This window comes from Equus caballus, chromosome 5 (assembly GCF_041296265.1).
Source record: "Equus caballus isolate H_3958 breed thoroughbred chromosome 5, TB-T2T, whole genome shotgun sequence".
Lineage (NCBI taxonomy): Eukaryota > Metazoa > Chordata > Mammalia > Perissodactyla > Equidae > Equus > Equus caballus.
In genome coordinates, this window is record NC_091688.1 from 92,579,607 (window position 1) to 92,594,493 (window position 14,887).

At 37.5% G+C, this 14,887-nt stretch overlaps 1 protein-coding gene across 10 annotated transcripts in view; it reads left to right on the forward strand.

Annotated features, from left to right (window-relative positions):
* The window catches only part of SLC44A5 (solute carrier family 44 member 5), a 316,589-nt gene extending 308,239 nt beyond the window's left edge, over positions 1-8,350 (forward strand). For 4 of the 10 annotated variants that reach the window (XM_070267486.1, XM_070267482.1, XM_023641844.2 and 1 more), the window contains 2 exons: positions 102-186; positions 6,671-6,996. In XM_070267486.1, the coding sequence (XP_070123587.1) occupies positions 102-186; positions 6,671-6,777 (192 nt within the window). In that variant the 3' untranslated portion in view covers positions 6,778-6,996. Of the gene's footprint in view, positions 1-101; positions 187-3,488; positions 3,814-6,670; positions 6,997-7,462 lie in introns of those variants that run through there. The other 6 variants (XM_023641846.2, XM_023641843.2, XM_070267480.1 and 3 more) reach the window with 3 other exon arrangements.
* The last annotated feature ends 6,537 nt before the right edge of the window (positions 8,351-14,887 follow it).

Here is a 14,887-nt window from a genome sequence, read left to right on the forward strand (position 1 = left end):
GAACTTTAAAGCTTTCTCATCACGACTTTCATTTAAAGCTGCATTATTGTTCTTCTGGATGAGTTAATGACATCGTCGTTCTCTTCCTTACTCATTTACAGACGGTCATTATTGGATCTTACCTAATTGCACATGGGTTCTTCAGCGTCTATGCAATGTGTATTGATACAATTTTCATCTGCTTCTGTAAGTTTTCGGTATATGTGTTTTCCCCCTTCAGTGGACAACCGAAAGATGAGAAGGTTGAGATCCATATTCTTAGCTGGCTTGTGGGTTTGCTATGACCTGGCTGCAACCCCAAAAGCGTGTTTTTTGGAAAGAGACATTGTTTACTAGATGCTCTTTAAACCTTAACAGTTGAGAGAATGGAGCTTGCAAAGCATAGGAGAGTCAGCTACTGAAATGAACCTCAAGCTTCATAGCATGGTGATAGCATGAAATTGCTTTTTCATTTCTTAATGTTTTCAAATTTATAATAATGATTTGTTTCTGTTGTGCTTTATTAACAGAACTGAGGACATAACTGGGCTTTAAGACTGGGCTTTGGGAACTCTGTGAGGAGAGCCTTTATAGATTCTGATAAAGCCAACCCGGCAATGGTTTCAAAGACACATAGGGCCATTTCACACTAGGTGACACAACGACAAATAATTGGGATTCATAGAGGAGCATGTCTAGGAAATGGCTAGATCAATTCTGTGCTTAGAATTAAAATACTTCTTTAGAGCTGTCATCACTGACTTATTTACTGCGTCTCTATGTGGCATGTACAACACACATACACAGAAAAGAATATGTTTTCTATTAGGATCTCATCCTCAAAGGATAAGGGAGAACCCAGTGCCCATGATGAGCTTCATCCGGCCCTCACCACAACCCAGGCAAATTAGGGTCAGCAGGTGAAAGAAGAGAAATTGTTAGCTCTCCAGCTATACCCTCTGAGAGGCTATTTCTCTGGCACATTGCTCTTAAGAGAAGCAGAGAAAACATTCTATGACAGGGCATTACTGAGTGACCCACCTGTATAAAATTCACAGGTTTTTTTCAGTGTAACCTATAGCACCAACTTCAAACTGGGGTTAAGAGAAGAGATAATAACTATAGGGAGATATATTCAAAGAAAAGCCTCCTAGAAAACGGTGGGTTTTTTTCTCTTCTCTTTCTGAACACTTTAGAAAACAAACAATTTTCAATAACTGGACAGAGAAATCAGGGGTACTTTGTGTACTGAGTAGCTCTCCCTCTGGCCATAAATAGAACTGGAATGTTTAGTCTTTGCCTAGTGCCTCAGAGTTGTTAGGAAAAGCCATCTACAAATTGCCAGATGAACAAACTCCAGCTCAGGTTTGAGACGGAAGAAGGAGTACAGGAAAATGGTAGTGCCTGAGACATAGCGGAGACAGAGCTCTAGAACATTCACAGATCTCTTCTCTCATCTCAGACGCTAATCATGGGAGCAATACTGGGTGATCCCACTGGGATCTTCCCCATTTTTGTAACTGAAAAACTTTCTTAAAATGTATCTCAGGAGATGTCCAGAAGCTATTAGTTTCTAGTCTTTGGAAGCTTTGGCAAATCTTGTGGATTTTAAATTTGACAGTGGATTTTAAATATGAGCAGTAAGAAATGTTTTCCACCTTTCTATATTAATAATTGCCAACTTCTTGAAAACCAACTTGAAAGTTGTAATTTCAGCTTTATTCAATACATTGTGTATTGAACATGAATAGTTTCCTTCCGAAGACTGTTGTCTTTGATAATAAAGAACAAGGGAAACCAAATTGTATTTCTCTTCCCTCCCCAGCTGTTACTATGGGCAACATCTTACTTTGGAAAACATTCTTCGTACAAGATACTCTAAGCCAAATTCTGATTGTGTGGGACTGTACTTTATATATATATTATGCCTATCATCTTGACTGCCAAAGAACTGGTGTTTTTTTAAAATGCAAACCATTTGCAAACACTTGATTTATAGAAATAACTTTTTTAAGTGTTACAAGGAAATGAGAATTCATACCAGGCTTCCTACCAATACCTCAAGGGTAATAATGATTTAGACATATGATACATGATTTGTGATATGTGATACAGAAATATGATTAAGGAAGAAAGAAGAAAATGTTCAGTGTCTATCATAGTCCCTCCTGGCTTTTCATTTTGTGTGTGAGGAAGGTCACTGTGATGGCTAATGTGGAAATCTACTAAACCACTAATCCAACCATTCCCAAAAGAGTATGATAAAAAAAAATTTAGATTTATTCCACCAATCTATGATTATCCTATGCTGTTTTTTGTAATATTTCTTATCCTTTATGTCATAATAAGTAAAAGCTACAAATAACATAATATTTTTTAATATATACTAGTCAAAAGCTAGAATCAAGTTGCATTTATATATTGATTGATAGATATTATCTGCTGTGAATTGTCTGTATCTGTGGGAAATTTAATTCCAGGCAGATATCTTTTGCTTCTCAGCATCATTCTGGTGCTTCCCTGCAACCACCCAGTGTGTGTACTCAGTGAACACCCCGTCGTTTTATTATTAGCCTAAGCAAAGCAGGAAGGTACATTCATGTATTACAGAAGTCAGAAAACGCTGGTATTGGCTTTCCAACATAATCAGAGGCCACCTGCAAGGATTAGGACAGGATGCCTTATCGTTGAGTAGGACGAGAATTGAGCTCAGTGTCAAGAGGCTGGTCCTCATCTCATCCTGATTGCCCCAAAGCTTTTGACTTCAGGAGAATTATTTTACATCCCTGGGTCTTAGTTTCTTCATCTGTAGCATTAGGATATGGAACTACCATTAAAAGTGACTTTGAGGGGACAGCCTGGTGGTGTAGCAGTTAAGTTCACTCACTCTGCTTCTGTGGCCTGGGGTTCCCTGATTCGGATCCCAGGCACAAACCTAAGCACTGCTTGTCAAGCCATGCTGTGGAAGGTGTCCCACATATAAAATAGAGGAAGATGGGTACAGATGTTAGCTCAGGGCCAATCTTCCTCAGCAAAAAAAAAGGAGGATTGGCAGCGGATGCTAGCTCAGGGTTAACCTTCCTCAAAAAAAAAGTGACTTTGAACTCTAAAGTTCAATTATTATTCTACAGTTATCACAGGATTAATACACTTTTTATTCAGCCTCATCTCAGAGGATGTGGCAATTTACCTTTCCAAAATGACAGTCACAGAATCTAAAGCTATTACTTTTGAAAGGACATGAAAGATCTTACTAACATTTAAACTATCAAAACAAATCTCTTTGAGAGTGGGTGGAATTCAGGAAGTTTCAGGGCTTCCTGGTGGAGGGTGAAGCTTCTTACTTTGTCCAGCATCAGCAACTTAACTGCACTAATTTGTTTTATACTTGACTTTCTAACACTGATTTCTCTGATTTTTCCCTGTTCGACTCTCCAATTTATAAAAATGTGTATAATTGTTCTGCTGCTGCTTGCTGCTTTTGCCTGCTTTGGCTGCTGCATATACAGGTGAAGATCTGGAAAGAAATGATGGATCTGCAGAAAAACCCTACTTCATAGCCCCTACCCTGCACGGAATTCTGAACAAGAAGCAACTAGTTCCCCAGAAGCAGAAAGAGTAGAAAAGCTCCAAACAGTGCCACTCATTTTTAAGTAGATGTTTTATAAATTAGGTCACTTGTAATATGAAAATGATGCTTTTGAGTAATGTGAAATTTCTCTGCTTATTCCTAAAAAGCCAGAACGTGGTACCATCTAAGGTGTGGGGCATTGATGACAGGAGCCTCTGTGAACTAGGATGCTTGATAGACTGTGGTCCCAGCTGGAGAGCAAGGTGTAAACGTCAAACGTTTTTTTAAAGTCTATAGCCGAAAGTGTTTTAAAAGCTTTTATAACTGGTTGTGCTGTTTCCCTTTGCAGCACTTTATAGCCTTTCTTTTTATAAATGTATATTTGTAAAGGATATTCAGGCAACTTTTGAAAGCACTCTAAATGTATGATCGATTAGCCATAAAAAGATTGATTCATAGTTAACCAGCATATGGTACTAAATTTGTAAATATGGTGCTATGGTTATATTCATACTGTTCAAGCTAGTGGAAAACGCTCTAAACTGTGATTAGACTTGTATTAATGGTTCCTTAGGAAGTATATTTCAGTAAATGATTCAAGTTCATAATAAACATGTAGATGTTAATGGTATACAGGTTCCATAGAGAGCGTTACGAGGTAAAAATGACTGTGGAACCTTCATAGCCCACTTAGTTTTAGTGAAATTATATTTCTAATAAAGTCGAATCAGAGTTCTGGAATCATTTCTAATAATATGAACATCTGGCCACCACGAAAATACTCTGAACGAAATTGAAATGGCCATACTCATGCCTTTTCTCTGTAACCCGAATACAGACAAATTCCTGTTCTCCCGTTCCCACCATGTAGGAAATAGGTATGGATTTGTTTCAGAAGAGTGATTGTATGTTTCATGAGCATACCTGTTTTTCTAGATTAAAGAGATTGTGTGGCTTTGTTCCACAACAGGTTTATTTTTAGCTCAACTTTCAATGAGGAAAGAGAAAGGATAAGTAAGACATTTCAATGTTAACCTAAGGAAATGGACTATTAGCCCTCCGTAGGTACCTCAATGGGTACCTTTACAAGGGACATACTGTGGGTTAGGAAATCTCTCCCTCAAGGCTTTAGGAGGAAAGTTATTTTCATTCTCCACCCCTGCTGGCCAGAGCCACAAGCCAGTTTTGGCAGCCATGCCTTAATCTTTTGCATGGCAGAGCAAAGCATGAATCAGACCCTCACGCGCTTTGCCTCTCCATCCCCTGTGGGCAAGTGCATGTGATATGGCTAACAGTGTAAAAACGACCGCCAAGGGAGCACTGAATCAAGTACTATCCTTTTGGCTTTTACACCAAGCTTCTGTTTAAGGATCATTTATGTATTGACAGAAAGGAATATGTTGATCTAACATTTTGATCTGAATATGATCCATGTCTCCAAGAAGAGGGTCAGAAATACATCATTGCATTACAAATTAATATAAATACTAATTTATTTAATAATCCTTAAGTGTGAGAATCTAGATGTAGACTGACTCCGTGGCAGCTTAATAGCAAGAAGCCAATGAATAGGGAAGATTTGTCAAAATGTTGGTCCTTAGAATGGCCACCATCTTGTTCGTGGCTTACTTTCTTGAGATTACTGTAGTCAAAAGTATCACTAGGGTTCACATCTTGGCAAAGGGCCTTCTTCACTCTCATTCTCCTTGAAGTATAATTCAGTGAAGAGTGGTAACCTATCTTTCTACATGGTTATTATTATTATTTTATTATTCAATGATACAGGGGTCACAACAAAGATCTAGTAAAATAGTTACCTCTATCTGAATTGTTGAAAACTTATGAGGAATAAGTCCCCTTAAGAGTAGTCGAAAAGTTTGTAAGGATGAAACAAAATTTTTAATTTTTTTTGTATGTATCAGAATCTCTCTGAGAACTTGTTATAAATATAGATGACTCTCCCTTCCCCCGCCAAGACATTCTGATATGTTGTGTTTGGGTGTGGGGCAACTTGTGAATTGTTTTAAAGTTCTCTAGCTGATTCTGATACACATGAAAGTTGGAAAATTACTTGAATAAAACATAAATCGACATGTGAGAAACTAGTTGCCTGTTCTTTTCCTTCCATTCTTGGCTGTGTTAGTAGTTAGAAAATTGAGAAAGACAAAAGAGATTAATTTGGAGACTTCTAACCATCATAACTTCTTCTGTATTTTAGATTTTTGGTACTAGATGGGGCCCATGTGTTAAATGTTTAATATTATATCTGCTGGTTAGACCAGAAAATTCTCTAGAGTAAAAGTGTTCACTGAACCGTATGGAGGTACATTCTAAACTTGGCTATATATTAAGGATATAACCCTTGGGTGCAAAATCATAGGAAAAGGAATGCCATTTGGTTCAATATTTCTTAATGATTTCTTTAGCACTTAATGGAAGAATCTCTAAATATAGAAGTTTTAACTATATTACGAGCTTATTTCTAGTCAAAAAAATATTCTCCATTAACTACTTCTTTGTGTAACTGAAATATAGAGTAAAAATTAGGTCAAGTTATTTTTGAGAAAAATAATTTGGAAGCCATTTTCATACAAAGCAATTAAAGTAACAACTGTGAAAAAGAGCAATATTTCTCAAAATTTTCGGTTTAAAGATTTGAAATCTACAATAGTACGAATCTTATTTTTTAAAACTATACTCTCTAAATTGTGGATGGCAAAACAAAAGCAATTTTGAACGAATATGGTAATTTAGAAAGTAAATTGAGAGCCTAGTACTTTTTAGGAATTTGAAGGTAAATTTAGAAATTCCTGATGAATCTTTGGGTTTTTTTGGTAATTGTTTGCTATCCAAAAGAAGATAAAAGTTATTTCCTCAAGAGGCATGCAGTATGGGCAGAATCTGACCTGCTACACAGAATGAGAGACTATCTTACTGACATAATAACAAGGGCTGATTGTTTTCTCATAGTTATGTTTACAATAACGTTCATGCCAAACGATGCTGTTTGTTAAAAAAAAAACATTTTGACCTGCTGTGAAGCAAATGGGCAGCAGATGGCGATGTTACTTCTCTTACAGTTTTGCTGTGATATTTACTCTGTGCCATTCTTCCTCCTAGTGGAAGATTTAGAAAGAAATGATGGTTCTACTGCAAGACCCTATTACATGAGTCAATCTCTGCTGAAGATTATGAGCAAGCAAAGTTCACAAACTAAGAAGCAGTAGAAGTGCAAACTCTGGTCATCCTGTAGCGGTGTGTTACCTCTTCCTCATCTGCTGTGTCTGTGCAACACTCGTCTCATAAGTGCTTTGTGTTTGCAATACTGTATTCATGACCTTGTTGGCTTTTATTTGCATGTTTTATACCAAAGCTTACACTGTAATATGTGAAGCCATCAGAAGTCGCAAGGGAATTGTTAATAACATGGAACATTTTTATACTAAGAGCTTTTGTTTTGTAGTTCATTTTTAAGTCTAGTGGCTTGGATGTTTTGAAAATACTAGTGAATATGTTAATATTCTTTTAAATATTAGATTGAAAAATGATACCTTATTTAAATTGATAGCTCCTAAGTAATATGTTTTTTAAATTACAACTAAAAGACTTCTGCGGGGAAAATTGGTAAACAACATGAAAGAGAAAATTTTAAGGTTTTCCCCACTGCTGTTTGACCATAAATTGGTAAAAGGACGGTCCCAGTCCGGATTTTGCTCTAAGTACAGAATGTTTCCTATTAAACGAATTGCCAACCATCCAGCCTTTACTACTTCATCCTCTCTGACAAAGTGCCTTACTGGCTGTTTAATATTACCCAGCTTTTGCGGGCAAGTTTACAAACATTAAAAAGAAAAAACAACCTGTAATGTTTAGTGATTAAAATAAGTCTTCTTGTATTTGCTTTCTTCTTAGTGCACTGGTTGGAAATATTTGTCGTTCCAGTATGTCTGATATCCTCACTAAATAGAGTACATTTTGCAGCATCAACAATTTCCCTTGCGCCTAGTGAACATTCTTGAATGTGTACTACACGCAAGAAAAAAAAAATCTGAAAGGACATTTGTTGGGTTTGTTTTTTTACTAAAAGCAAGAAGTTTAAAAATGTAATCTTTTCTATAGCAGATCTTTGAAAATACAATAGGTGTGCAACTACATTTTTCAATGTTTTACACAGCTTCGAAAGGGAAACCGAGAAATTACAAAGGGAAACTACCCCTAGCAAGGGTGCTCCTACATGTCATGTACTGAATTGCTCCATTTTAAATGATCGTTTCTTATTATCAAGGAGTGTTCTATGTATGTTATTTCATTTTCTAACTTTTGATATGAAATAATCAGTTTACTTATATTGATTTTTATTGTGCTAATATACACAGGAACATAATTTCTAATTCAACTTTCAATAATTTTACTAATACTATTAACTTTAAAGAAAATGAATTCAGTTTGATACTCCGTGTTATAGAAAGAGTCTATAAAGCATTCACCCTAAGGGAATGTCAATCATATATGATAATTTGTGAAAGCTTTGAGAATCAACAGTAAGTTACTATCAGTTTATCTATTATCACATTTGTTTAAATGTGACTTTAGATATTCTTTTATGCCAAAAACACTCACATGAGCACATGACAGTCTGAGCTCTATAATCAGTGTGCTTCTGCTGTGCAGAAATATTAGGAACATATTGTCTAAGTATCTTTGATAACTGAAATGTTTAATATTTAATGAAATTTGTTGTTACTCATTGTTTTAAATCTATTTGTTTCTTCTTCTAATAAAGATTTAGATAAGAAAAAACTGTCTGCCTTTTTATTTCTTTAAGCTAGAAAAAGAGAAATGCTTTAGTTGTTAAAACCCACCTTAGTGTGGCAGGATCTTCTTTGTATCAAATATCCAGGTGTTTTTTACATCTAGTTTTTTTTTAATTTTCATTTTTCTCTAGTGTGCATGGTTTCTAAATGAAATAACTGACACTGATAATTTATACAAGTAAATAAATCAAAGCTAAATGAATAAGAGGTGGATTTTGTTCAACCCAAACAATGGCCTAAATTAGTTAGTTGGTCTGTTTTATTCTGCCAAAGGTTTGTTCAGTCCGTCATTTGGTTTCGCCAACATCCATAAGAAGCAAATCTCATCATTTTAAAGGCAGGGATAAATTCAAAGAACCTAAAATATGTGAACAGTAATTATCAATTGTTTTACAAAGCAAGATTGAATGTACCTATCATTGGTTTATCTTAAGCTATAAGTTTTCTTAGATTCAGATAGTCCTTAACAAATGTAGAAGAGTCTATTTTTAAATTGAATTATATGTTAAATCTTCAAAATTAATGTGTTTTTAAAATTTAATGTTTCTTTAAATAAAACAGAGTTCTTGCAGTTTTCAATGTTCTTTTAAAATGTTCTAAATCTAAGATGTCTGTTAATACAAGTAATGATTCTTTTCTTGTTTAAAACAAAAATAGTTTGATTTTCAGAAGAAATCCAAATTCTGCTTTAGATCTTAATAATAACTCCTACTTTTAGATGATAAAGCACTGATCATATTTGTAAATAAATAGTTTGAAGTTAAACTATGATTGATTGGATTTTTCTGTGTACCTAGAAAGCTAAAAAAGAGTTTGTGAAGCCATACAGTAAAATCACACTATTGAAGGTTCTGTGGGATCATCAGGCATAATGTGGTTATTGTTTAAACTAATATTGGAAAACAGGCTCTGTGCAACCATTCCTTATTTTTCTTTTACTATATAGCTGACCAGCACTCATTCCAATGTATGTTCTTTCACTTTTACAAGTGGTGCCTCAGGAAATTGCTCTTAAACTCTAACCAGGCACAGCAATTATCTCCAGTATTATCTGGTTCTGGACTGGGGAACATGCTTTGTAAATCAGTCTTTGTTGGCATAAGATCTGGGGACAAAATTGAACTGAAATCATTATTGCAGACCATGGGATATGACATGGTGTCTTCTCATTTTTTCCAGTTTCTTGAAAATTATCCCTAGATGTCTGAAAATGCTTTTTTTTTAATATAGCTGTATGATTATAAGAATAGAAATCGATAAATCATTGATGAAAAGAATATCTTACCAATATAGCAGGAATAAATTACTTCTCCAAAGTTACTTTCCGTACACCACGTTTTCAGCCTTGGGGTTAAAACAGGTATTGAAGATTTCTCTCGAGACTTAGCTGAGTTACTTCTGGTCTGTAGTGAACCTATCATCACCCAGAAAACAAAGCCAACTCCATTAAAACAAATGCAAATTCACTCATTCACGTAAACTGAGTACCACTTTATGCAAGGCTTGGACATCAGGATGATGTCACTATCACGGACCCTCTTAAAATTCATCAGGCCAAACAGAACCACCATCTTCCCCATTTACGACCTTCTAATTGCTTGAAATGAAAGGTAGCCAAAACAGTATAGAATCTGGCAATATCTTCTCTAATGGTTCCTGTGCTGGGAAGAATGGGGGCTGTCCTGTCACACATTTAAAAGCAATCAATTCAATTTTACTATTTGAAGTCACTAGCTTTTTTTTTTTTTTCAATGCCTTGGCTCTTTTTTCCAGACCTTAATATATTCTGTATGACTCAGAATAATTTAAACAAGTGGAGAAATGAATCTCGGGAATAAAGTAAAATGTCCTTCCACAGCAGGCTCAAAAACATGGGCATCTTCATAGTCTGGCCCTTTGCTATTAAAGAGCACAGTGTGTTAACCAAGGTGGGAGAAGCTTATCAAACAAAAAGATGGTTTCATTTTGCATATAAATTAAAGTGATCTCAGACTTGATTCATTGTGAGATTAACCTTGGCGTCTCCATATTCTTCCAGCCAGATGTCTGTATTACTGCTGCATGTGTGTCTGCACTGCACAGAAAGGAGAAAGTGAAGGCAAGATGTGGGGAAAAGCATTGGTGTCCAAGGAGAGAACAGAAAAAGCTAAGAATATACAAAGAAATCTCTAGCAGGATCCAAGAGGTCAACGTTTTAGAAAGTGGGGTGCCTTCTGAAAGCAATTCATAACTCTATTGAAAAAGAAATTCAATAGTGAATTAGAAGCCAGTAATTAAAGAAAAATATTTTTCAGTCTTCTGGTAAACAGCATTGAAACAGACTATGTTGCAATAAAACTAATCACATAGATGTATTTAGCCCAAAAAAACAAACAAAAAAGAATGCCCCAACATGATTTATGATTAAAGGATTAAAAAACATCTGCCTCTTTTTCTCAGTGCTCTTGCACGTTAGCCAAAACTTTGCTGCCATGATGAGCTGGTGTGCTTCTCTCTCTTTCCTCTCAACTCTAAGACGGATTCCGTTTCGGAATTTCTCACTTCCTTTAATCCAATTCAGTCTCTTCCTTTATCTCACTTTCCCTTGCCTGTGAGAAATTGAGGCTCTACTAAGGTCTTTGGATGGAAATGTAGATGGGAGAGGAAAAGGAAGAACGAAAATGAGGATTTCAATTAGCAGCTTGGGTTGTGCTAAGGAGCGGCAGGTTCACAGTATGAGTTCTGAACCACACTGGGGCATCAGAAAAGGCAAATGACAGAGCCCAGCAGCAGAGCATGGTGGCTTTTAGGATGGGCTTTAGAACCAGACCAGGTAAGCTTAGATTCCAAGTTACCCTGTTACTATGTGACAAGAGGCAAGGTGTTTAACTGCTCAGAGGGCTTCTTGGCTGAAAACTGAAGCTAGCTCCTCACAGTGCTTCCAGGAAGGCGACATGAGAGCATGTGCGCCGTGCCTGTTTCTGTGAGGGCCTGGTACACAGAGACATTCAATGCCTTGTAGCCGTGAGTGGTGGTGTTCTCTTGACTGAGGACTTTTGGTGCCCTTGGTGATTTGACTTTATCACCTCTCCTATACCAAAGAGCAGCTTACTTGGGCCTCTCAGAGAAGCTGGTGAAGGGCATCATAGCACTGGGTGCCTCCTCTCATCGCTATACCACTCCTAGGCCAGATAAATGTCTTCAGAACATGGATGGGTCCCACGCCTTACCTGGAGCTTCACTCCAAGTCCCACATAAGACCTTTGAACAGAGCCTGAATTCTTGGGCCACTGATGACAGACCCCTTCTTGAGTAGCCAAGGAGTATTTCACTGAGATTTCAGCTCTTCTGACTCAGACTTCTTCACTATTACCTTCCTTTTTATTTTAAATTCTGGCATTAAACCAGCTTTGTGAAGTTGGCAGATTGGATGGGATTTCTATAGTCCTTTAAACGTCTTGTTCTCTAAGTAAAGCTGAAAACTGAACAACGTTTCAATTTGATGTTGCACAAATGGAAGATTGTAGCCTTCAAAACTGAAGCCATGGGGCTGCTCTTTATACATCTGGGCGTCGGCTTCCTTGCAGGCTCTGCTCCAGGAATTTGCGTGGGTCTGTGGGAAGACATCTTTCGCTCTGCTTCCCCACACTGGGTTCCTAGGCAGGAAGACCGACGAACTGCAGGTTTCAGGCCTTTCTTGAGGATCTACTGTTTCAGGCCTTTATGAGGGCTCCTGTTTTCCTAAGGCAGAACAAGACGGCTCCACAGTCTTAAATAAAATCAGCAGAGAAGAAACCGTGCTTAAAAGCAAGTGTTCCCTTTCTTTTGGTGGGTCCTAATTAGCTTTTGGGGGCCATAAAAGAGAAAAAAGGAGTGGCTAGAAATCATTTTATGCTATGTTATTTAAATAATTACAGTGTTTATTTCAACACAATGTAAACCAGTGAATAGGCAAATCATTTTGCCATCTATAACATGACACCTGACATATTACCGTGTTTTTGGGAGGGGGCATTAAGAAAAATCAAACTACTAAAAGATTTTAGGAATTGTACAATTAGGTTCTTTTTCTTACAATTTGCTTGGAGCATCAGGGTATTTTTAGATTGCTAATTTAGCATTTGTGATAGAAAGAATATCTGAGCACAAAATATGTTTCCCAGCTCACACAAAAAGTAGATATTAAGATAAAGGAACAAAAAATATGGTACAAAATGGATCAAACATTAACAATGTTCCTGTGTTTTCCTAATTTATTATTTTAAAGTATCTGTCGAATTTTTAATTTAAGCTTTTTTGAAAAGCAAAGTTGTTTTATTTTTGCTGCTATTTTTGCTGCTATGTCTTCTTTTTAAGATAATTTTGCTTTGTTTCTGACACAATTTGTTGCCTTTATTGTTGTTATTTTGCATATGTTAGCCTTGGGCATAGAAATTGCTCTTAAACTGGTTTTCCCAAATGTGGGCTGTTATGAAATAGTCACTCTCAAATGGTGCTTAAGGGAATTTAAACGCAGAAAATAAGCCACAAGTAGAGAGGACCCTCGATGGGCCCTGATGGCCTTAGAGCACTATGCCTGCCCCATGCATGCCTGTACAAGTGCAGGAGGTGGAAATGTGTGTGTGTCAGGAAGATGGGATGGCGTGTGAGCCCAGCACACAGTAGAGCACGTAAGTAACTCTTACCTAGCACTACTATCTCAAAAATACTAAAAATAACCTCCTCTATCTCTTTACAAGAAGCTTAGCCAGAACCCAAAATTACCTTAATATTAAGAACAGAAATAAGAGCTGATCTAAAGTGTTTCCTATTACATTCTGATCTATATCCCCAAACCACTGAACACCCTCATTAGGTCTATAACATGGTGCTATCTGAGAGAAGAACTCCACTGATGCAATCTTCAAAAGGAAGACTCACAATGATGGCAGTGTAAGCTATTTGGCTGTCATTTGTTCCCCAGCCAGCTTTTAGCTGTATGTGCATTGAAGTGTGCCATGTGTATTTCATTCAAGCTCCAGAGAATTGGAATTCCTGCCAGTACCACCCAGTCAGCCTCCAAAGAAGCAGCTGCTTGATCCAGGCTGTACTTGCAACTGTGCGGAACTGCTTCAAGAATTTCTTCCACCTGGGACTGGCTACTTGATTATCAGCCACCTCTGAGGTGTCCTAGTCCACAAAGATCTCAGAGTCCTGGCAATGATACAGGACCCAGATGCAAATGCATGCTACTAGATCCTGCCACCAGATCTTCTCTCAGATTTGAAAAAATTCAACTTGAGTTACTAAACTCTTTCTGGATAGGAGACAATGTGGAAGATTTAAAAGTATATTCAGTTGTTCCTGCCCCATGCTTTCCCTTCAGAGAAGTTGCTAAGAGTACTCAGTTACTTATTTACACTAGACTATAAACCCCACCAGACTGTAATCTCCATGAGGGCACTCAGTGTCTGTGTGGTTCTCTACTCTATGCAGGACCTGTCATATAGCAGGTGCTCATTAAATATTTCTTTAATAAGTGAATGAGATTTGGCAAGCCTTCGCGGAAAAGGTAAGACTTGTGTTGTCTTCAGAAGGATATTGAAGGTAGGAGCAAGATATCGAAGGAAGAAACATATTAAAGATATCAGGAAGAAAATGGGCCTTCCAAAGGGGAGGTGAAGAGGGAGAGAAATGAGTGCCCTGTTTTGAAGATTGGTCTGTGCACTCCTGGAGCAGGCACAGCAGGCAATTGTTGACCAACTACAGCTGGGGAAATAGGTGGGGGCTTCAAACAGAGTGTAACAAGTGTTTGAGGCAGAAGGACAATGGAAACCCCAGGAGTGGATACCATCTCAGAGAGAGGGTGTGAGCCAGGAGGAATGAGGGCTGGAGAAGCTTCTCAGCATGGAGCCCACAAGGACTGAACAATGAGACTCAGAGTTCAGAAGAGAGAAAGGGAGAGAGAGTGGGAGAAACCCAACGAAAAGGTAAAGTAAGGATATCCTGATCATCTGAGGATGCAGACTGTTTCCTTTTGCTCCCTTTCATACCACCAGCTGGCAGGGCCCTTGCTGTTGGCCACCAGGTCAAGTTTTCCTTTGAGAAAGGGTTTTGGGGCATGGTGCATCATCCACACACTTGCTACATGCTCTGGGACAGGTTACTTCACCTCTCTGAAACTCAGATTCTCATCTATAAAATTGGGGTGACACTGGCTTCTTGGAATTGGGGTGGTAATGTCAAAATTTAGTGTGATAGGGCATCCAAAGCACCAAACACACAGTACCTGACACATTGCAGAAGAGATACATATAAATTACATGTATATACTTTTCTTTCTCCCATATAGCCACTATACCTATCTATCGATCTATCTATCTATCTACCTAAGCTATAGATATAGTTTTCTTCCTCCCACGTAGCCACTTTGGCCTAGACTCAGAAGACTTAAGTTTAAGGCCTCACTCTGCCACTAGGCTAACATGCCATCATGGGCCTCAGTTTCCTCACTAAGGAAAACATGAGGAGGGGGCTGGTCTATCTCTAAACTGCCTTCAAGCTC